The sequence below is a fragment of the Sceloporus undulatus genome, chromosome 2, assembly GCF_019175285.1.
Source record: "Sceloporus undulatus isolate JIND9_A2432 ecotype Alabama chromosome 2, SceUnd_v1.1, whole genome shotgun sequence".
Lineage (NCBI taxonomy): Eukaryota > Metazoa > Chordata > Lepidosauria > Squamata > Phrynosomatidae > Sceloporus > Sceloporus undulatus.
Window position 1 is genome coordinate 246,573,344 of NC_056523.1, and position 23,952 is coordinate 246,597,295.

Consider the following 23,952-nt stretch of genomic DNA (forward strand, 5'->3'; position numbering starts at 1 on the left):
ATGTTTTAAGAATTGGGATTAGGGGGTGGGCATAGGGATTTATTTGGATTTATTGTAACCTGATGATTTTACTGCTGTAATCCCCAGATTCCTGTGATAGGGGCGGGCTAGAAATAAATTATTCTATTATTATTAAGAGACAAAAAAACTTTAGTGAAAAAGTAAGCTTACTGAGTGTTATTAATGCAGCAGATATTTGCAGAGAAAGCCCATCTTTCTGTGCTTGTAGCTGCACTTACCATGAAGGTGATTCCCAAGGTCCCTGTACACACCTCTTGGTGGTGAATAATCCCCAGATTCGAGCCTATATTCCTGTTTGATGCTGAAGCCATTCTACAATATTCTAGAAATACCCCAAGGCTCTGAAGGTACAGCAGGGAAAAAGGGAACTTGACTTCTGACCCAACCGATGAGAAGAATAGCCCCCCCCATAGGCTGGTGAAGATAGGCTAGAGATATAAATGAAATTGTATGATTGGTAACACAAAGGTTTATGTGAAAAGCCGACGAGAAAAGCTCACTAGTTCTGCTTTCTTTCCGATGCTGAGACCATGGCCATTCTGTTATTGTGTGTATGCCTTCAACTGTTTTTGACCCTAAGGCAAGCCTATCAAGCGTTTTCTGAAAAAGAAGGGGGATTGCCTTTGCCTTCCTCTGAGGTTGGGAAAGATAGTCAGTGTTATGGGGACTAGTGAGCATTTGGCTGGACACCAGGCTGCATCCACAATGCAAAATGGTCCAGTTTGGACACCACTTTAAACTGCCATGCTAAATGCTGTGGAATTTCTGGGATTGTAGTTTGTTGTGGCAACCTCTGGTACAGAAACTACAACTCCCAGAATTCCATAACATTGAGCCATGGTGGTTAAAGAGGTGTCAAAACTTATGATTCTGCAGTGCTGATGCAGCCTTAATATCCTAGTCTAATGCCAAGCCACTACACCACACTAGTTACTCGACTAAAAGGCAGGCTAAAGTCAGGGCATGCAAACATTTCCATGTAAACATGGATAGAATTTTACAAGATAAAAATTCCTGTAAAAGTTTGTTATCTACTCCAAAAACCTGGAAGTAGTTTGTGACATGAGTAAAATAAAATGTATTTGGATTCTCAAGAACCAATTCAGAGATGTGTTTGTCTGTAAACCTAAAGTTAGACAAATATGACAAAAGATACATTATGTGAAGCTGAAGCAGTTCTGTGCTACATCTTTCTTATGTAAGATATGTGTATTGATTTTTATGTGTGTAGTAGTTGCATTTCATTTTTAAAAGAGGAGTTGAAACAGGAAGAAATGGTATTGTTTGAATGGTTACTTGTATACAGTAGTTTGGTTTTGTCATCAATACCTAACCTTGTAATACAGTGATATATTCAAAAAAGCTTTAGCATACCTATAATCAGGGAAGGTAGAACAGCAATTCATTGCAAATGTACCACTTATCATGATTCATACAAAGACTAGTATTTAGAAGCCATTTTTATATGAAAGTAAAAAAGTAAAATGAGACTACCTGCTCCCAGCAATGGTAGGCAATGAACAAAAGGTTAAGTAAACAACAAGAAGCTTAAAAGAGGTGCCAAAAGAAAAGCATCAAGGTCACAGACCATGTTTCATCGCTGAATTTTTTATAATCAGAAAAGTACTGAACATTCAGAACACAGAGAACAGATACAGACCTGTGTAGCTTAGACTTTATGTAGCCACTGTTTACTTGCATATTTTAAAATAAGCTTCTTGCTAAAATTACATATTCTAAAGCAAACTTTCTGCTAACGTGTATGCACTATCGTATATGTGCTAAAGTGTATCTCCCTGTATGCAGTTGCACATTTCTCTCCTCTGCTTTACTTGTTCTTTAGATTGACTGGGATAGGACAAACACATACAAATATTCATTTCTGGTAATCCTTTTATTTCAGGCAATCCAGACTGCTGCCACATGTAATGACTAGGTGTTGCAGTATATTCTAAGGCCATTTTATAGACTATATCTAAGTAGTGGTGCTAACTATCCATATATTCTTAAGAAAGGAATGTATCAAAATGAACTCTGCACTTAGAAATGTCGTAATCTCCTGTTTCTAACAAGTACCTTCATATTTGTATTTTATTTATTTTATAGCATTTTAATATTTGTTTAGCATAATATTAATTCATTTTCTAATATTTACCAAATGTTTTCCTTATTGACAGGTGGAATGGATAGAACAGCAAGTTGTAAGAATAAGGACAAAAAGAGATTACAAACCTGGCAGCATCCAATCCATGTATTTTAATGATCCAAAATGGCAGAGTATGTGGTACATGGTAAGTCCATATAGATTAGATGCTGTTTATTTTTTACACTATAGTCTTTCATAATAAAAAAGTGAGGTATATGTTGTTGTTGTTTTGTTTTATGATATGCAATAACTGTTATGAAGCCTGAACCTGACTTGTTAACAAAAATTACCTGCAGTTATAATCATGATAAACTACAGAGGGAGGAGACTTTCTTAACTGGAGGCAAAGAACTCACAGTGGTAATATTTAATTTATTGATTGATTACAATTTATTTCCTGCTTGTCATGAGTTGCAAATAGGCCTTTTCTGTCATAAAATATTGGGAAGGGTATGTGCTGGGTTATATAGTACAAACCGCAATTGCAGAAACATGGTGATTTTAGCCACAGGTGATGAGATAACTCTGAAGAGGAAGCACGCACTGTTCAAGCCTGTTCCAGGTCATTTGTGTGAGAAGAATCTAGCTGCAACAAGAAAGAAGGGGTGGTGTGGGAATGATGGTCCAGATGTTTTTATTAACTCTAACAAATGAGAACTGAGCCTGCCATGAGTTTGAAATTGTGTGTAGTTTAATTCAGTAATGTTAATGAATGTCTTTGGACTGGATCTATAGTTGCTGAATAAAGGTTTGCTGAGTGTGACAGCCATATGTGCTTTCTGGCATTTCTGTCTTTCATTAGTGCAAGCTCTCTCCATTTTTCCTTAATCTTGAATATCCATGCTAAAATAGGTGGGATCTTTGAACATGGATTTTTGAGAAGGACCAATTCCAAATGATATTATTGTCATGTATGTACCTTTAAGACTTCACTTGATCCAGAACGAGGAACCTATTCTTGGGCCAGCAAGTTCAATCCTACCCTTAGTCATGTTTACTGACTGCCATTTCATTTCCAGTCTCAGTTCAGGATGCAGGTTTTGATATCATGTTATCCTAAGAATGGCAAAAGAACAATGATTTGCTTTTGAGGCGTTGAGACTTCCTGTTTGCTTACTTTTGGATTTTTTTTTTAGTACCAGGGTTTGGTGTCCATATTGTGGAAGTGTCTCCCAAAAGAAGTAACACATTCCATTATTGTCCACACTTAACCATGTGAATTAAAACATGTAGTTTTATAATGGATTTTTGTTGTTTTGTTCTTTTTGTCAGTTGCAACAGACGTATATCACATTTTTAAGAGGAATTCTTCATTGAATGGAAAAATCCATGGAATAAATCCAAATTACACCAGACCACTCATTGTAATTATATTGCAATTACTTCATGAACAGGAGACATAGCCGTGAATCTTTTTGGCCATCTCAGTAAATGGACCAACTGTAATGGGTCCACTGTAGTTAGAATTGCCAGTGGAAGTCAAGCTGAAGTCTCTCCATTTACAAAGCTTTCATAAATCAAAGCAAAGAGACAAAATTCCTCTCCATTTTATGATAAAAAGCAGTGTTTTCCATTTAATACAAACCATAAAAACAGCAGCAAGTGGATGGTATTCTTGCCTGAAATGTATAATGGGCATGAAATGGATGGCTTGTACTGCTCAGGTTATGTAATAAACAACTCAAAGTAGCAGCTGAATATGCTATTCGTATTGTTCTATGTTCAATCTGAGCAGTATAGTTTGGCAAGGCAGTAGAGAAAGGGAGGACAGACCAGCTTCATTTACTCCAGAGTTTGAAAGAGAGGACTCCTTTAGATGGGGATTCTCTTACTCCCTCCTTCTCCTCCCCCCCCCCCCACAAGAACTTCTCTCTTCTTTCCTTTCTGACATTCTCTATTTGGAATAGGAGCATATATAGAGATACACAGAAGTTTGCATGTTAAACATGTAAAATTATGACTTTATCTGTATTTGGTTTCTCTTATGATAATCTCCATTAATCCCTGCTCTCCCTCCCCCACTGTTTTTCTTTAGATGTTTGTAATAGGTACATTTATCAGAGGTAAAACCAAGCCTACATGCCTAAAGCTCAGGTATTCTTTTTTTATTTCTGTTATATGTGACTGATCATTTATGAAAAGCTTTCTAGCTCTTTTGATTTGATAATACACCTTCAGATTCTTTTGGAACAAGCACACTGTTTTGGATACAATGGAAGCAGCCAATTTCAATATTTGTTTGCTTTCCAGAGAGAAGTGGCTTGAGATGGTTGTTTTATAGTCAGGACAATAACAGTTGTCATCTACCCTAAAAGGTTTATCTCCTTTAAACAAACATGCCATCAACTTTCTGCAATTTCTAAGAACAGAGCCAAGGGGAGACATGTAATATATTTTTAAAGACATGGGTATGCCACTACATCTGGTAGTCCTAATGAGGAATCTGTAACAAGGACAAGAGACAATTCAGGGAGCAGAGTGGTTCCCAGTAGGCAAAGGGGGCAGGCAAGCTATCACCCTACTTGTTTAATTTATGTGCTGAAAACATCATAAGAAAAGCAGAATTAGAATCTGAAAAAGGAGGAGTTAAGATAGGAGAAAGCATGGTCACTTCATGTGACTATGATGCATCAAAATTCTTTGCTAAATTTTGACAGTTGGCAGTGCAGATTGATGGTCAAGTTGTGCAATCCAGACCCCTGAATGACAGAACACTAGCTAATCTTGATTTGTGTAACAGTCAAGATAGTACTTTGGAACTAAGAGAAAAGATGGGAAAAGTCACAGTGAAGAAAAAGCTGAGAATATCTCAGTTCAATCTGTCAAAAGAATATAGGTTCCTATTTCTTGTTCCTTTTCTTATTAAACCCTTTGTTTTCTCCTTTCTTTGTGCTGTCCTGGAAGATGGATGTTTTCACTGCCACGGCAATGCTTTTACGAGCTGTGGGTTTACCTCTTCATTCAAATTTTGGTTAATTTGGGTAATTATTTGTAACTTTTTGGTATTTCTCTTTGAGAAAGCAGCTCATTTTGGCATTTCATCTAAATTTATGTAGTGGTGCTTAGGGGTAGCTTTTCTAAAAAATAAAGTAGTGGAATGATCTTGACAACATTGACTAGATTCAGATGTTGTTAGCTGGCTTCAAGTCAACCTTGAGTCATGGTGGCCCAGTGAATGAGAAGTCTCTAAGCCCCACTATCCTCTCCCCCCCTGCTCAGGCCCTACAGTCTATGGTCCATTGTCTCCCTTATTGTGTCTATTCATTTGGCATGTGGTCTTCCTTTTTTCTCCTGCCTTCTACCTTCCCCAGTATCATTGTCTTTTCTAATGAGTTATGCCTTCTCATGATGTGGCTGAAGGATGACAGCCTCAATATAGTAATCTTAGGCCCCATGAGAGGCCAAAATAAAGCTGCTTAGAGTCACTTTGGAGGTATGCTGTTTAAATGATGCTTGCATCCTAAGAGTCCGGAAACCTCGCCAAAGTTATGATCTAGTCCTATGAAGCTACAGTCCGCCCTTGGCTTATGTGGGGATCAGTTCCCCCCCCCCCCCCCCCCCGCATAAGCCAAATACCGTGCATGTTCAAGCCCCATTCAGGTGAATGGGGCTCGTGCATGCAATGTCGCATACACGCCATGGGCGCGCTCCTCATTCATCCAAATGGAACGCGCCACCCCTTGTGCCCCATGCACAGCTTTCAGCATATGCTGAAAGCTGTGTATGACGCAGTGCACTGTATTAACGAGTATTTGTGGAGTTTACTTGTGTAATGAAAGATAAGCTAAAATCATTTATTTATTGCAAAACTTAATAGCTACAAATTTTCAAATAGTGTTCACGCAGAGCCTCATACAGAGTACATTAAAATAATTTAAATGATTAATTAAAGCTTGTATCACTGTGACTGTAGCCTCCTTCCTCAAGAAATGTAGCAGCTGGAGCACAATGTGACCTTGGGCAAAATAACTCTTGGACAACACAGCCGTCTGACCTCTCAAAGAGTTCTTCCAAGCTGGGTACTTGAACTTTTTTTTAGAGGGAGTGCTATCTCTCCCAGAACAGGTTGCTTCACCAGCCCTGAGTTCAATAGCCCATCTAGAACCCAGGACTTTCCTTTTCTTTGAGCATTAGTTTATTCATCTACATCTAATCCCTTGCACATGGACAAGAGGGGAGGACTTCCAAAGACTTCTTAACATCCTCAACATCCCTTGAGGAACACCATCTTTCAAGATTGAGGAGAAATGTATAAAGTTGAGGGTAACTTACCTTGCTAACCAAAACAAAAGAAATTAACATTTGAATTCCAACTCCAGCTGGCCTTGGGATTATTCAAATTATCTATACCCATTTCAAACCAGTTTCAGAGCAGGATACAGACTTCAGACTGCTATGGACACCTTAGTGGGTAATCTTTGCCTGAGCACTGACAAGAGGAGTGTGTCCCTGCTGGTGCTTTTGAACCTCTCAATGGTGTTTGATACCATTGGCCATGATATCCTTCTGGAATGCCTGGAGGATTTGGGAATCAGAGGCACCATGCTTCGGTACTATCTCTCAGGCAGGTTCCAGATGGTGGTGCTTGGGGATAGCTACTCCTCATGTGTGGACCCTGAAACCAATTGGGGTTTCAGGGTCCACACATGAGGAGTAGCTACCCCAAGCATCACCATCTGGAACCTACTCATGAGATAGGGATAGGCCCATATTTGTCATATGTTCCCAAGCCCCGCCTGACAAAGTAGGCTCAAATGGGATGCTGAAATCACTCAAGCTAAAAAGTCTGGGCAACTCCACATTCCTTCTGAGACCAGTTCCGTGAGCTTGGCCAGGGAGTCTGTTAGGCAGTGGGATGGACAGTAGTCTACAGAATCCCTAGTCTATCTCTAGTCTTCAGACTCAGATATAAAACTGGCCCTCCACATTTGTTGCTTTGACTTTTGAGGATTTGATTATTTTCAGTTTCGATTAAAATGTTCTCTCTAGAAATCCCTAGGTGCTCCAGTGCAACTCTGCCAAAGGTTGATCATAGAGTTGTGCTGAAGAACATAGACAATAGAGAAAACAATTTTCTTGGCATTTATAGGTCCTCCAGCATGATCAGCTTGTGGCAGATGTTGACCATAGATTTGCCCTGGAGGACCTGGAGATTCGTAGACAGGTGTTTTCTCAGGTAAAAAGAATAGTGTTTTCCCCCACCATTCACTGTACACACTCAGTGTGGTTCAGCTCCCCGATAAGTAATGCCCTACGCGGTTTGTGTCCAGGTTAACTATGAGATTACCTCCTCCTATATAATACATCCTGTATACTCAGGTCTTCTGGTGGGAAATTTACTTTGGCCAGCCAAAAGTAGACTGGCAGCTGTCACCCAGAGGACTATTTCATTGGCTACCCCTTGACTGTTGAATCACCTGCTGGGAGAGAGTTGACAGCTAAACATATTGTCTGAATTTAAAATAGCTGAATTTAAAATAAAAGACCTGTCTCTTCTGACAGGCCCACCCAATCGATTTTAAACAAATAATTTTAAAATTTTATGTTACATGATTTTAATATAAACTATGTTTATGTGTGTTAACTTAATGTGTTTAAAAGGTTTTATGTGCTTTAATCTGTGTTGTACCTCTTGAACTTTGAGGAGAGGTGGGTAAAAAAACAACAACAACAACAACAATAAGGGTTATTATAATTGTACTGTTTTAAGTGCTTTTATCTTTTAACTGCATTATATTCTTTTAATGACTGATATGTTTTAATACTGTAACAGTTTAATTCTATTTTAACACTCACTTTTGTATGTTTTAATTGTATTCCTCTAAATTGTAAGCCTCTTTGAGTTCCAATTTTGCAGGGGTTTTTGTTGTTATTATTATTGTTATTATTATTATTATTGCAGAAGAGTGGGGGGTTGTCAGGTGGACAAACACAGCAGACACCGAATTGGCAAAGAAATGGCCACAACTTTATTTTATACAGCAAACATAGCAAGAGGGTTGGCCAGAAAGCATTAGGTCTGGATCTGACATCCACCAACCCGTGTTGGTCGATGACCCATTTGCCTGGCCACGCCCAGGCTTCGGGATGACAGAGGGGTAACCGGCCTAAAACTTGTTCACCACTTAAAGTCGCCGGCTATGCGCTTGAGCGCATCTTCGCCCCATGTCACTGGGGAACGCTGAATCGATGTCGCCCCCGCACTGGCGACATCGCTAGCCCTCAGCACCCCCGGGTCCCAGTGGGACTCCCGATTCCGTGCTCCGCAGCATCGGAAACCACGCCCATCAGATCCACGACCTATGCTGCCGCCACAAAAGGCGATCCCTAGGTTTAAATTCTATGGTCACCTCCCGCTGCTTGGTTCCAGTCCTTTATTATGACAGGAACATGCATTTATACAGTCATGATGGTTAAACGCTATTAATTACACTCATTCATATATTGGATATGTAGATGACTCTCTGTGTAAAAACTACCTTGGAGGTTATAACTTTCACCAGCCTTCCTAACATTTTAAAGTTGGCTTTAAAGTTGTGATGACATATTCCCATATCATTATTGTCAACTTACACCCAGCGACTGATTCCTCCCAGTATTATATAACAAGCTATCTACCTGTAGATGGTTCATGATGTCCACAATCTTCACACCACATGGACAATTCACCTATCACAAGCCCATTGTCATAAGCCACCCCTTCTCCAGTAGAGGCATATCCTCAGTGCAAAAACATACCTGTCCATCTATCATAGAATGAGAATTTTAGGGATTATTTCCTTCTCAGTTGAATTAACAGACTTATTCCTCGAGACTCTCATTCTCCTTGAATTTCAGAAGAGGTATTTATTTACTTGGAGAACATAATAATCCACTAGCAGAGAAGGTCTGTATATCCAGTTCTCCCCATCTTGTTGCTAAATTTCTACATGTGCTTGACTTGAACAAGTGCTCTTACTTTCTCTTCACCTAGTACTTGGTCACTGAAACTAGGATACTTTGTTACTGTGATGGGGATGTAGTTCTTCATAAATATTATTCTCATATATAAGAATGAACAATTTTACCATCCCCCCCCCTGCCCTCACTTTAAAGATAATAAAATAAAATTTGGATTTAAAAGAAAGAAAAAAGGGGTTTTATATGCACAAACACACTACATGTATTTTTTGCACTGACTACAACCCAAAATCTATCTAGATTTTTTTCTTGTCAAGATTTTCTTAAGAATTCCTCATGAGGACTATCAGATGTGTTGGCACTCCCATGTCTTTAAGGGCATTGCATAGCCTTTCATGATCTATGCAATCAAAGGCTTTGCTGTAGTCTATAAAGCACATGCTGATTTTCTTTTGGAACTCCCTGCTATGCTCCATTAGCCATCATATATTTGCAGTGTGATCTCTGGTGCCTCTTCCTTTCCTGAATCCTGCTTGAACCTCTGGGATTTCTCTCTCCATGTATGCTTGGAGGCTATGTTGAAGAATTTTGATCATCATTTTGCATGAGAGATTAGTGCTATAGTTCTGTAGCTGCTGCAGTCCCCTCCTTTTTTGTGGGTGGGGAAGTACAGCGCGCCCACGTCATACGCGGGCGCGCTTTATGCGGACTTGAGCTTACACGTTCAAGCCGCGGGGCACGCGCAGGGCGGAAGGGGCGGCGCGTCCCATTCAATTGAATGGGCGCATGCTCCTGTTGTGCGCCGCCGCGCCGCCACGCCACCATGCATGAGCCCCATTGTTTCCAATGGGGCTTGAGCATAGGCGGAATTCGCCTTACACGGAGGGATCCGAAATAGATCCCCGCGTAAGGTGAGGGCCGACTGTATATTGATGATTGTGTGAAGTTGAAAGCATTCACGCTTGGCATCCATATTTTTTGTGGTTTTTTTCGGGCTATGAGGCCATGTTCTAGAAGAGTTTATTCCTGACATTTTGCCAGCAGCTGTGGCTGGCATCTTCAGAGAATGCTGGAATGGAAGAGAGTGGGGTATATATATTGTTAGTTGAGAGGAGGTGATTTGCATGTTAATCTGTGTATTGTTCTGTTGTTGAATGGCAAGTCCTCAGGGTTCTACTTAATTATCCAGCCTCTGCTGGGAAACCCCCTTACCCTGGCTGGTTTTCATTTGCATTTGCCTCGTCCTGCTTTTGGTGTTTTTCAGGATTGGTAGCCAAACTTGGTTTATAAGAGGGGTTTTTTTCCTGTTGAAATTGTCCATGTGTTTATGGGTTTCAATGGCTTCCCTGTGCATTCTGACCTGATAGTTGATGGCATGGTCCAGAATTTCAGTGTTTTCAAATAGCATTTTATGCCCAGGATGGTTTATAATATGTTCTGCTACTGCTGATTTTTCTGGCTGACCCAGTCTACAGTGTTTCTCATGTTCTTTGATCCGTGTTTGATCACTGCATTTTGTGGTTCCTATGTAGACTTGTCCACAGCTGTACGGTATGTGGTAAACTCCTGTGGCTGTGAGATAGTATCTCCTGTCCTTCGCTGAGTGCAGCATTTGCTGGATTTTCATGGTTGGTTTGTAAACCATTTGGAGGTTGTGTTTCCTCACCAGTTTCCCTATTCTCTCTTTGATGTGTGGCAAAAAACACCTTTCCTTTGGACGGTTGTTTGTCTTCACTCCTATGGGTTTGACAGCTCTTCTGATGTCTGAGCTGGAGTAACCATTAACCTATAGAGCCCAGTCTAAGTGTTTGAAATCATCTTCAAGGAAGTGGAGTTAACAGATCCTTTTTGCCAAGTCTGCCAGTGTTTTTATTGTGCTTTTTTGTGGCCTGAATGATGGTTGGAGTTCTTGTGTAGGTATCTGTCTCTCTGTGTGGGTTTTCTGTATACTGTGCAGCCCAGTCATTGGTTTGGTTTGTGGATGGCCAGGACATCCAAGAATGGCAATGTTCTTTCCTTTTCTTTTTCCATTGTGAATTGGATGTTTCGGTGGATGTTGTTCAGGTGGTTCAAAAACACAGTAGGGTCTTTTTCTATGTGGTTCCAGATGGTGAAAGCGTCATCCACCATGTTGTGAGTTTTTTGGTGCTGTTTCCAGGGCTTGCTTTTCAAAGTGTTCTATGTAAAAGTTTGCTATCACTGGGCTCAGAGGGCTTCCCATGGCTAACCCATCTCTCTGCTTGTAAAATTCATTGTCCCACTGGAAGTAGCTTATGGTGAGGCAATGTTCAAACAGGGCTATAATGTCTTCTGGACAAATTTGTCAGAGGAGTGCTATGGTGTCCATTATCAAGACTTTGGTGAACAAAGGGACCACATCAACACTGATTGGTATGTCTTTGGGTTTGAGTTCGAGGTTGTTGATTTTTTTTCTATGAAGTGAGCTGAATCCTTGATGTAATTGAAGGTTTGTCCTATATGAGTTTGTAACTGTGAGGCCAGAAACTTGGCCAAGTCATATGTGGAAGATCCATATATGGAGTGGTTGTAGTGGAATAGAATCCTTGTGGATCTTGGGAAGTCCATACAGTCTTGGTGGGAGAGCCTCAGATTTCCATAAACTTTGATGTGTGGTTGGTGGAACTGAGGAGTTTTTGATCAAGGTGTTCATTTTCCTGGTGATTTTGTTGGTCAGGTCTTGTTTCAGTTTTTTGTATATTGCAGGATCCAGGAGTTCCTTGATTTTTTGTGTGTATTGTTCTGTTTCCATTATTACTGTGGCATTGCCTTTGTCTGCTGGGAGAATGATGATTTCTGGGGCCGAATTGTGGTACTTGATAGCTTTTATTTCATTTTTGGTTATGTTGCTGGGTGATGACTTGGCCTTGTGCAAAATCCTTGCTGTTTCTCCTCTTATCTCTTCCATCTTTTGGCCATCATTATATTGATTGCTTCCAATCTGTTGGCCATCGTTTTGATTTCCATATCTGTTGACATATGTTGAGTTGTCAGTGTGGATTGCAACAATTCTATTGGAATATCACGTTTTTTGCCATTTCCTTTATTGCAGCTTCCACCTCAGTTTTTAGAATTTGGGGTTCAACTTCATATGACTCTTTATTCCATATTGTTTTGTTTCTCTTCTTTCCTTTATTGCTTGTAGCATTTTATCTGTCATCATGGTTTCTTCACTTTTGTTTGTTGGATGCATTCTTTATGCATTCTTCTTTTATTATGTTCATGGCTTCAGACCAAAGCTCTTCCGGTTCACGATCTGTTATTCTTAGTACTTCAAATATGTTCCTTATATTATCAATAAATTCTATGGAAATGTTTTTTAAATTGTATTTTGGTATAATGACATGTTTTGTTATCTTCTTGAGTTTTACTTTTTTTTTCTTTTTTCTTTTCTTTTTTGAAATGACTAATTCATGTGCCAAAATCAGCACCTGGTCTAGTCTTGGCCACACCTGTATGGAGCTTCGCCATCTTTTACTTCCAATTATGTAATCTATTTGTTTTTTGTGTTGGCCATCTGGTGATGTCCATGTGTATGACCTTTTCTCTGGTAGTATGAAAAATGTGTTCGCAATGAATAGGTTGTTGGCTTCACAAAAATCTTATCAGATGCTCACCTGCTTTATTCCCTTTGCCTAGTCCAAATCTGCCTATTGTTTTTGATTCTTCTTTACTTCCAACTTTTGTGTTCCAATCTCCAATGATCAGCTTGACATCCTGTGTTGGTATGTTGTCAGTTTCTTCCTGTACTCCTTTGCAAAATCATCAATTTCTTCTTGTTCTGCCTTAGTGGTTGTTGTATATACTTGAATTATGGTGATATTCATAGGTTTCCTGTGAAGCCTTGTTGAGATGATTCGGTCTGATTTTGCATTGTATCCTCTGATACTTTTGCAACATCTTTTCTTAGTATGAAAGCCAGCCTATTTCTTCTTGTCTTTTCATTCCCTGATTTGAACACCGTGTGCTTGTCTAATTCAAAGTGGCTCATTCCTGTCCATTTTAACTTACTCACCCCCAGTACTGGTATGTTCATGTGTTGCATTTCCATTTTCACTATATCTAGTTTTCCTTGGCTCATGCTTCTCACATTCCATGTCCCTATTTTATGTATGGTACTGCTTCTGATGTGGTTTGTCTTTCTGATGCTTGCACACCATCATTTTTGACTGCCCTTAGCAAGTGTATTTTCTTTGTTTCTATCTATCTCTCTGTTAGTGTTCTTGTCCTGCCTGTTCAACACTTTCGATGTCTCAGCATAGGGTTCTCTAGGTGGGGGGTTATACAAGGAGGACCACCTACATGTCCCTGTGCACAGTGCTAACAAATATTAGCTATGATGTCACTGCAGTTCTTCACTTTAGTGACACCCATCACTACTGCTGCTGTCCAGTAGTTGTTTTCTTGTGTCATCCTCCCTCTCACCATTATTGTTGAATTGATCGTTTCCCTACCCTCCTCCTCCCTCCTTTTTCCTCCCTCCCTCATGATTTTCTATATTTTAGTCTCTCATCTGTCTTCTGGCCCTTGTTTGATTTTCCTTGTCCGTCCTCTCTGTTTTCTCCTCTCCTCCCTCTGGAAGGCAGGGTGGGGGGCTGAGATGGTCTGTGCTGGGGCTGAGATGGACTCACGTGGCTGGCCAGCCAGAGTGCATCTACACTGTATAAATTATAGTTTGACAGCACTTTAAGTGCTATGTAATCATCCTCCAGAATCCTGGGATCTGTAGTTTTCTGAGGTATCAGTTTCTTTGGCAGAGAAGGCTAAAATACAGTTGGCCCTTCTTATGCACAGATTTTTTTATACATGGATTCAAGCATCCACAGTTTGAAAAATTTCAAATATCAAACCATTTTTTATAAGAGACACCATTTTGCTATGCCATTATATTTAATGGGACTTGAGCATCCATGGATTTTGTTATCCATGGGGGGATCTTGGAACTAAACCCCAGTGTATAATAAGGGTCCACAGTACCTTATAAAACTACAAATCCCAGGATTCCATAGAGTAGAGCTACAGCCCTTAAAGTGATGTAAATTGCATTATTTCAACAGTGTAGATGCATCCCTAGTCAATTAAGGTAAAGGTAAGGGTATTCCCCATTGACAAGGTTGTCAAGTCATGTCCGACCATAGCATTCAGTACTCTTCTCCGTTACTAATCCAAAGAGCCAGCGTCATCAGAGATTACTCTGTGATCATGTGGCCAGCATAATTGCATGGAACACTATTTACTTTCCCACCAGAGTGGCACCTATTTATCTACTTGCATTTTCATGCTTTCAAACTGCTAGGCTGGCAGAAGCTGGGACTAGTGATGGGAGCTCACCCCATCATGATCCTAGTCAATTACAGACAGAATTTTCATCTGATGCAATATGCATCCATTTGTGAATAAGCATGTAATTACCAGTATCAACAAATGTAATTGTATGGTGCATGAAAAGGTATTATTTTTAGGTCTGGCATGGTACAGAGCGCCAAAAAGAGGCGCTGGGGAGGCACCTCTCCTTGCTCTGCAGCAGCGCCGCAGCAACCAAATTGTGTGACACTGCTGCTCAGCAAGAAAGGAGTACCCGGATGTGACTCCTTTTTGCGGCGCAGTTGCGCTGCCGCAAACCACCAGAGACGTCGCAATGGCATCGCAGCTGCGCAGTGTTGTTTGGATGCTGTGCTGCTGTGATGTCATAGCTGTGCGTACCATGTAGATGGTGCTGTGCAGCTGTGACATCATCATCACATGCTAGGGGTTGCGGGGTATGTGCACGTGCCGCCCTGAGGCAACCCTAGCACCTTGCCATGATGCCGCAAAGGGCCCATCTGTCTGGGGCCAACATTACTAGCATCTGAAAAAAGTTTTCACCTTTAAATAGTGGATTTAGTATCCTGTGATCTATTATAGTGAAGAAGAAATTTCAAATTTCATCTTTGATAAAAAAAAAAGTCTGATATTTTATTTTACTGTTCAAGAGCAATTAAAAAAAACCCTCATAGACTGACCAGATGAAAAATAGTTCAGAAAAAGAAAAAGTACTAGGCTTTTGGTATGAATCATTAAAATCTCTCATGTTTTTATTTACTTGTGTTCTTAACTCCATAATATATTTTCATGCCAACTAATATATTTTCATGCCAAGTTTCATTCAGTGTGTTTGTGTACAAGTTTTTTCAATTTGTCTGTTGACTTATGGTGACCACATGAATTTTGTAGGATTTTCTTAGGTAAGAACAGTAGCACTCTGTAAAAGAAAGTTTTAGCATTATTTCCCTGAACCAATAAGCTGTGACAGTACACCTATGGCCTATCATGTGATATTTTCCTGCTTATCACAGATAAGATGGTATCATTCCCCCACACATAAATGATGTGGGCTTTTTTCTAGTGATGCATCAAATAGCACTAAATGTTCTGGTCACACGTCTGTTGATTTTGTCTTCAGGGAGGGATAATCCACTCTTATCTTTTAAGTGGATGTATGGCTGCAAAACCTTGCTAGAAGTGTTTTCATCTTTTCATTTATTATTTGAACTTTCAGTAATCTCTTTAAATTCACCTTTTCAACCAAACTGGAATCAACACACACAACATCCAATATTTCTTTAACAATAGAAAATCTGTTGGGTTTTCTTTTGAGACTGGAATGAAGTGTTAGATATGAATTTTATATCAGTCTTATTATATTATATTATATTATAGTATAGTATAGTATATTATATTATATCCATCGGACCTAGCCCAAAGCAAGAAGAAGAGTCCTCCCTCCAGTCCATCTGCCATGACCATGGCACAGAGGGAGAAAAGAACCAATGAACCACGATTGTCTTCACCTTTTGTGTCATGTCTTTTTAGATTGTGTGCTTGAAGGCAGGGAACTGTCTAATTAAAAGAAATTGTAAGACCCTCTGAGAGCCTTTGTGGATGAAAAGCAGGGTATAAATACACCAAATAAATAAATATAAATGAATTACTACCTCATAAATTGAAACCTGGGTAACTATTATATTGTATCACAGAACAAAATACAAAATCTACAAGACAGTGATTCTTTTATTAGGCCAGCAAAAATGTGCAAAATACATGTTGCAAGCTTTCAAGGCTGCAGTGGTTTCTTCATCTGACAAAGATGTTAAAAATCATGCAGGAGACAAAAAGTGAGGAGTCACAGGCCTACATTCTGTTTCAGATGTTACTTCTGTTGTCAGTTAAGATGACCATGTGGGAACCCAGGACAAAGGACAGTAAGTGACAGGCAATAAATTTTGAAATCCATTACCAGCAGCAAAGTAACTTCCCTTTGGGCACAATGGTCCTGCTTCTCAGTCTATTTGGGCTTAAAGTTGCAATATATACTGCACTATATTTCATAATATTAAAAAAGGGGGATGCATTTGCCAGCTTTTTCTGCACATCTCCATGGGCAGCACACAGCTGGAATACCTCCTGTGGCTTTTGCTTCCCTTTTGTGTGCCCCAGACATCTCTGCTATTTCAGAATCACCCGTGCAGTTGCCTCATCGCCTTCATTTCCTCTTAGTTCTTGAAAGTAAGAATGTGTTTGTTTTGTGCTGCACATTGTCAGGGAATTCCTTGTTGGTTGTGGTGAATTTTAGAACCTGATGCTGTACTTGGAAATTCAGCAGCAGTGGTACTAGGAAAGTCAGCATAGTACAGTTCCCAAGGGGTTCCAGGAAGTCCACTAAAGCTCCTAGACTCATAGACTTTTGTTTATGTATTCACAACTAACTGGTTTAGTGTAAACATTTCCTTTTAACCATAGTTATAATTATGTCTGCCAGGTTGGATATGGGACATGGTTCTTGTAACTGTAAACCAAAACAGATTGAGTAGCAGCATGAGATACCATAAAACTCTATAAGGCTAGGTAGCTTTTTCCCCTTTACTTGCTTGAACTTTCAGCTGTAGCCATTCCCTTCTAACATGGCTCATGCCTCTTCAGTGGTGGCAAAGCCATGTTAGTCTCTTGCCTAGAGAAGTTGGAACCTTTGCCAGCTTCATGGAGTTTTATGGTACCTCATTCTTTTCTTAGTCTTAACGTTACAAGAGTCGGTTGCCATATCCAATCTGGCCACCCTAGGTTGCCATATCCTGCCTGGGGGCGGGACTCCCCAGTTTGGGCGGGCCACACAGTCCCACCCCAGTTTGGCCCCTCCCCCGGACCTCCCCCCCCAGCAAGGCCCTGGAGGCAGCTCCAGCCCTCCCCATGGCTGTGTGCCACCCCCCCACCTTCCTGCCTGGCTTAGCCTAGAGAGACAGGTCTTAAAGACATCTGCCACTCAGAGCTATTGCCACCCACTTGGTATATATGTCTTGCAAAGGCCTGACCTTCCAGGTTACAGTGAGCAAAGAAAAAAAGGCCAAAATGGTTCCTGTTCACTGGGAGCCTAAATGCCTCATCTTTTAAATGTCTACCAGGTCAGTATTGTTGTAATTCTTTTCACAGGATCGTTTTTGAGGCCCTAAACACCTTTCCTTGTAATATGCAAATTCTCCCAAAGCTGACCAAGGGAAAGAAGCAATCAGCCCTCCTCCATTGGGTTGGTTTTCAATGGCTTGGTGAAGGAGAGATTTTGCGTTGCAAGTTGCTGGTAAATAATAGAAGGCTTTGGGGTGGCAAAAGGCTGCAGAAAAGTTGGACCCCCCCCTAAACATCCATGGCTCAGTGCTATGGGATTCTGGGAATGGTAGTTTCTTGTGGCACCAGAGCTCTTTTGACAAAGGAGACTGAATGGAGGCATTGCCTGGCTGGGGGCAGATCCTCTTGCCAGCAGTGAGAAGGCTGCGATGATGAGGAAAAGCAGGGGCTCCTCGGGTGGTCCTGGCCACTTCCCTTGCTCCCTCCCTCCCTCCTCCCCTCTTTCCTCCTCCTTCCTCTCAGAGCTCATTCACACTCCCTGGCTTCTCCCCCCCCCCCCCCCTCTGCACTTTGAGACCCCTTTAACTGCCAAAGCTCAATGCTCTGGAATGCTGGTGTCTGTGAGGCATTTGGCCTCTCTGTCAGAGAGCTCTGGTGCCAATAAACACAATTCCCAGCATTCCATAGCACTGAGCCTCTGCAGTCCAAGCAGTGTGGTTTTGGACACAGAGATCCTCCAAATGAATCCAGTCCCTAGCTTTTATATCCTCACACACACTGCAGGAATAAAACCCACTTTAACTCAGTGCTAGGGACCGGGGAATGCTAGTGTTGGGAGACATTGAGACTTCCTGTCAGTGATGGCTCTGAGGCCACAATACTACAATTCCCAGCATTCCCCAGCACTAACCCAGGACAGTTAAGTCACTCCAAACTGGATTATTTCCTCATTGTGGATGCAGCTTTGGTGAGGAACGCTGGGCATTTCAGTCCAGCATGGTTTTTTTCTGCAGGGCATTTTGATTAGAGACAAGGTGACCAGGCATCCTCCTCCTCCAGGACATGTCCTCCATTGGATCATGGCTAAGAAGCAGAGTTATAATTACATGGGTGTTTTTAGCTTTATTTTGGCCATGTCCTACATTTTTTGCTTGGGTGCCCTACATTTGGGGTGAGGGCATTGGTCACCTTGGTCAGAGAGCTTTCCAGGGGTTAACTGCCATTCTGCTGTGGTCGGGAACAAACCACCATTCCCAGAATTCCATAGCATTCAGCCGAGGCAGTTAAAGTGGTCCAAACCAGATGATTTCTCCAGTGTAGATGCAGCCCAAGCCTTTGCCTCTCATGCCTAGGATTTCAAAGCCCAGCCTTGGCACCACAACAAACTACAAATCCCAGGATTCCATAGGATGGAGTGATGAGAGTGAAAGTAGTGTGGCAGCAGCCTAAGTGTGCTTAAGGCAGTCTAAATGGTGCACCTCTTGCCTACAGAGTCCACAAGACTTTTTGTTTAACAACTTGTACCCATTAACTCCATTTCATGTCTCCTTATTTAGTGGGGAGAATACAGACAAACAAGTCAAAGTGAAGAAAAACCAAAGTCCCTTGACCAAAGGGTTTGGTTGTGGAAAACCTCGGAAATATGCAAGAGGCAATGTTAAAATAAAGCCATGTTCAATGCCAAATGGTGCTGTTTGGAATTGGGGAGGGGGCTGGCCAGAAAGGAAAGTACATTTCCGTGATCTTTCTACAAATAATGTCAACATGTCCTCCATTTTGATCATGCCTAAGAAAACATGCATTTATATTAACATTTCTAAAAAAAGCCTCAATTTTTTGCGTGTCCTCCATTTTTATAAAATGTGTCCTACATTTGAAAATGTTGTCCTGCATTTGTCCTACATTTGTCCCGGTTTGGAGGTCCTCACTTATGGCAACCCTAGCCACCCTAGTTATACTATAAGATACCATTCTTGCACATGGTTTTTGGGAATGTTTCCACTGCCTTATCATAAGTGATCTATCCTAACCAGTTTAAATAAAATGTCAATAACCATCCCATTTTCAGGCACCAAGGAAGAGGAGTTGGTATTCTTAGCATTTATGTTTTTGTTTCTTGGATTTCCCCCTTCCCAAATAGCAAAACAAATGAACCAGAAACCCATAAAATATACAAAATTAATAACAATAAAAGCTATACAAAAGAATAAATAACAAATTCCAAGGATAATCAACTTGCCTAAGGCCAGTATGCTAAAAATCAGTCAACTATATTTCCTTGAATACCATGGGAGGTTTTAATCTGACACTGAAGATATGGGCGCAACAGGCAGGCAATTTAGGAGAAAGCTGCAGGCAGGCTACTTGGAGAAAACATTCCATGGCTGGGAGGAAGGAGCTGATCTTCTAACTTTTGTTCTCTAAAGTACTGGGGAAAACTTCTACTAACTGCGGGGTGGTGGTGGTGCTGCTGCTGCTGCAGCTGGTGGTGGTAGTGAGGTGGCACATAGTAGTTCTTTCTCCACTTGTGACCCCTTCCAATTCTCTGTGCTTTGAAGCATTTAATTTTAAATACATTTTCTCTGACATAAGTAGAAACTGTTGTCTTTCTAAAAAATCTATTTGCATGGAGAAGTTGGGAGCAGCCACTTCTATTCTCATACATCCTTTTTTCAAAACATAAAAATTAGATTTTTAAAAAGTATGACTGCAAAGAAAGAGGAAGTACATATACTATAGACTAGGCATTTACATAAGTGTAAACTGACCATATTTCCAAAAATACACATGCTTGAAGTTGGCTTCTTTGACATACACATTCATGCATAGCTAGAGCTGTAAAATCTTGTGACCATTGAACAAAAGATGGTGAATATCTGTTTCTCCAACCTTGGAATATAAATCTTTTTGCAACAGTAAAAGCTCACAGAATTCAACCATGTTAGATTTACAGAGATATAATTCATACCACTCACATATATCCTGAATTGGGAAGAAGCAGAGGCACTACCTATTTGATCTGATTATCTCTGTATATTCTTTCATTCACTCAGGGATGAGTTGAAAGGAAATCACTATGGCAAAACTGAGAAACATTGAATCTTCTGGATATAACAGGACTGCATTCAACTGTGTTAGTCAGAACAAAGCAGATTTCCTTTTTAACTATCGTCATGCATTCCCAAATCTATTCCACAAGGTTGGGGGATCATTTCAGGGTGATGTGGGATTGCCGAATGAGAAGAGAGCTGTTGAGCAAGAAGAAGACTACTTCTGCAACATTGCTTTTCATTTTATGCTGTTACTTTTCAAATACATAGCATAGTTACCTGTGTACCTTGCTGTAATGGGAGTATCTATGCCTGAAGACTAACAATTGTTTCAGCAAGTGCAGAACATCTGTTAGGTTCTTTAAAAGTTGGTTATGGGAACATTTTAAATATTTGAAGGGATGTCATATTGAGGAGGGAGCAAGCTTGTTTTCTGCTGCTCCAGAGAACAGGACCAGGAACAATGGATGCAAGCTGCAGGAAAAAAGATTCCAGCTCAACATTAGGAGGAACTTCCTGACAGTAGCAAGGCCACATAGCCCAAAAACCCAACAAAAAAAACCCCATTTTTTGTGTGTGTTTAGCTGTGACTGTGGTTTCAGGTAGAACTTTGGCAATTTTTATTTACTAACTATCAGTATAACCACTAGAGTTGATTACTAATAAAAGTATCTCCCTTTGTGTGGATTGGGAAGGCCCTTAGTTTGACACGCTCCAGCCTTCAAACAAAGGAGATTATTGCACCATCCTTTCCGTCTTTTCCTCCCAAGCTAGGCATGGGATGTAAACTTTATTACACAGATTTTATGGCACACCTCTGTGCCCAGGCAGGAGTCATCCCATACCCAATATGGACTTCTCCTGCACCTTGCAAAGAATGGGAACACCCTGGCACACACAGTCATTGGCATCCTTAGTGCCCCCTGAAAGAGTGATTGCACTGTTTACTCCTGCCCTAGTGTTACCAGCAAATAACTACATATCCCTCCAGATTCAAAATCTATGAACTGTAAACCTATGTTCTTGTTAGGAAAATGATCTACCTGGTTACTGAAGATAGTACCACAACCTTCAGATAATGGACACATTAAATAAATAATACATATAAAACCCAAATAACCCCAAATATATTCTTCTGATTCCCTTAGTATGCCTAACAATTTTACGGTTAAAAAAATTCAGTTGCTAGTCCAAACACAGTAGACTAATGTAAACAATTTTATTTATTTATTTATTTATTTTGAATGCTAAATCAACACTAATATAAATCCACTTGATTCACAGACTTTATTATAGCTGAGACTATCAACTGGATTAAGATATGATGTCTAGATTCTCTAGACTGTCCCACGTTCTCTTTTATTATGATTCCTTAACACTTTATTGTCCATTCATTAAATGTATTTAAACTTTGATCTATCAAGGTTGGTTGGTAGATAATTATACACACACATACATATACATGTTTGTATATACTTTTCTGTGTCTGCTGTATTGGTTATCAGATTACAGGAACACACTTTCTGCATTTAAAGAGCCAAATAGATATTTTCCCACTTCTCTTTATAGTTCTATATATGTCTTTCTCAATACTCTTTTTATCATAGTATGAGAGACACAGAGATGTGTCTCTCATACTCTGAGACAAGGAGGAGCTGAGAGAGAACAACTAACTTGCTCCTAGTCAGGTTCAGACTGACTATAGGGTTGGACCGAATTACTGGGCAACTAATGCTTGAAACAGTTGGGCTCAAAAGTGTGACTTCTGGCCACTTTGGGGGCAGGACATGCAGATGATTCATGCCCTCAGAGCAACTGGAAGCCATTCTAAGGCTGCCTATGGCAGCCTCAGGCCTCTGGGAGAAAGAGCAGGGAAAATCTGCTCTTTGCTGTCAGCCTGTTTGGGACCATGTTGGCAGCCTGCTTTCAGAGCCCATCATCCAGTTGTTGTGGTCCTGTGTTGATCAGGGGACGGTTGGGACTGGAGTGGCCAGATGACACTTCCAAGCTGCCGGTCTGCTTTACCCCATAGAAACCTCCTTTAAAAAGTGCTTCTATGTGAGAACACCAAATGACGGACGATGCCGGTGCTGCAAGGGGAGGAGGCGGCGGAGGAGGAGGAGTTACCAAGCTTGGACGCCTGGTCAAGAACATGAAGATCAAGTCCCTGGAAGAGATCTATCTTTTCTCCCTTCTGATCAAGGAGTCTGAAATCATTGACTTTTTCCTGGCCTCTCTCTGAAAGATGAGGTTCTGAAGATCATGCCTGTTCAGAAACAAACCCGTGCTGGTCAGCACACCCAGTTCAAGGCTTTTGTTGCCATTGGCGATTACAGTGGCCATGTAGGCCTTGATGTCAAATGCTCCAAAGAAGTAGCCACTGCAATTTGCGGGGCCATTATCTTGGCAAAACTCTCCATCGTGCCAGCCAGGCAGGGCTACTGGGGCAACAAGATCAGCAAGCCCCACACTGTACCTTCCAAGGTAACTGGACGGTGTGGCTATGTCTTGGTTTACCTCATCCTTGCACCTCATTGCACTGGCATTGTGTCTGCCCCAGTTCTCAAGAAACTGCTGATGATGACTGGTATCGATGACTGTTACACCTCATTCAGGGGGTGCACAGCCACCTTGGGCAACTTTGCAAAGGCCACCTTTTGAAGCCATTTCCAAGACCTACAGTTACCTGACCCCTGACCCCTGGGAGAAGACTATTTTTTACCAAATCTCCCTATCAGGAGTTCACTAACCATCTGGCAAAGACTCATGCCACCAGAGTGTCTGTGTAAAGTACTCAGGCAGCTGCTGTGGCAACTACTTAAGAGCAATTACTTTCCTTTAAAAAGCTTCCACATACAGACTGTCTGCTATAGGTAGCTAAGCAGGCCACATTATTTGTAATAAGCAGAGAGCTAAGCAGGCCACATAAATTGGAAAATATTTAATTTCTCTGGGCCCATCAGCTGCTCAGCCCTTCCCTGTTAGGATTCCATTAAATACTGAAAGTAACATTTAAAAGTTCTCCTGCACTTTTGGGGGGGAAGTATAATTTTATTTATTCATATCAATAGCCATGTATCAGTAAATCTGTCAATTTGAGGGTCCTTTTTGTATAATAAATAGCATAAATTAAACATCTGCTGAGATTTTGGTAATTTGGAGTGGGTTCAGTGAATGCTTTTTGTCATAGTATTGCCATTTATTGAAGTTTTCCACAATATTATAATCTACTCCACACTCCATTGTTTTTCTACTGCTACTTCTGGTGGATTTTTTTTTCTTGCCTCAATCTGTTCCTGAGAAAAGACAGATTATCTTCAAAGTGCTTCTGTTTGTTTAGTTAATAAAAAACTTTACCTAAAACTGCCTCTGGGTATGACAGTAGATTTTAAAAAAATTCTCCAGTATGGCTTTCCATGATTTCTGCCTGCTACACTTCAT

General features: G+C 40.8%; 1 protein-coding gene and 1 pseudogene across 2 annotated transcripts in view; both read left to right on the plus strand.

Moving 5' to 3' along the window:
- PCSK5 (proprotein convertase subtilisin/kexin type 5) overlaps window positions 1–23,952 on the plus strand; it is a 350,841-nt gene that overhangs the window by 72,952 nt on the left and 253,937 nt on the right. For both annotated transcript variants that reach the window (XM_042452306.1, XM_042452305.1), the window contains exon 3: window positions 2,199–2,312. In XM_042452306.1, the coding sequence (XP_042308240.1) occupies window positions 2,199–2,312 (114 nt within the window). The remainder of the gene's footprint in view (window positions 1–2,198; window positions 2,313–23,952) is intronic.
- On the plus strand, window positions 16,976–23,857 carry LOC121922644 (annotated as a pseudogene).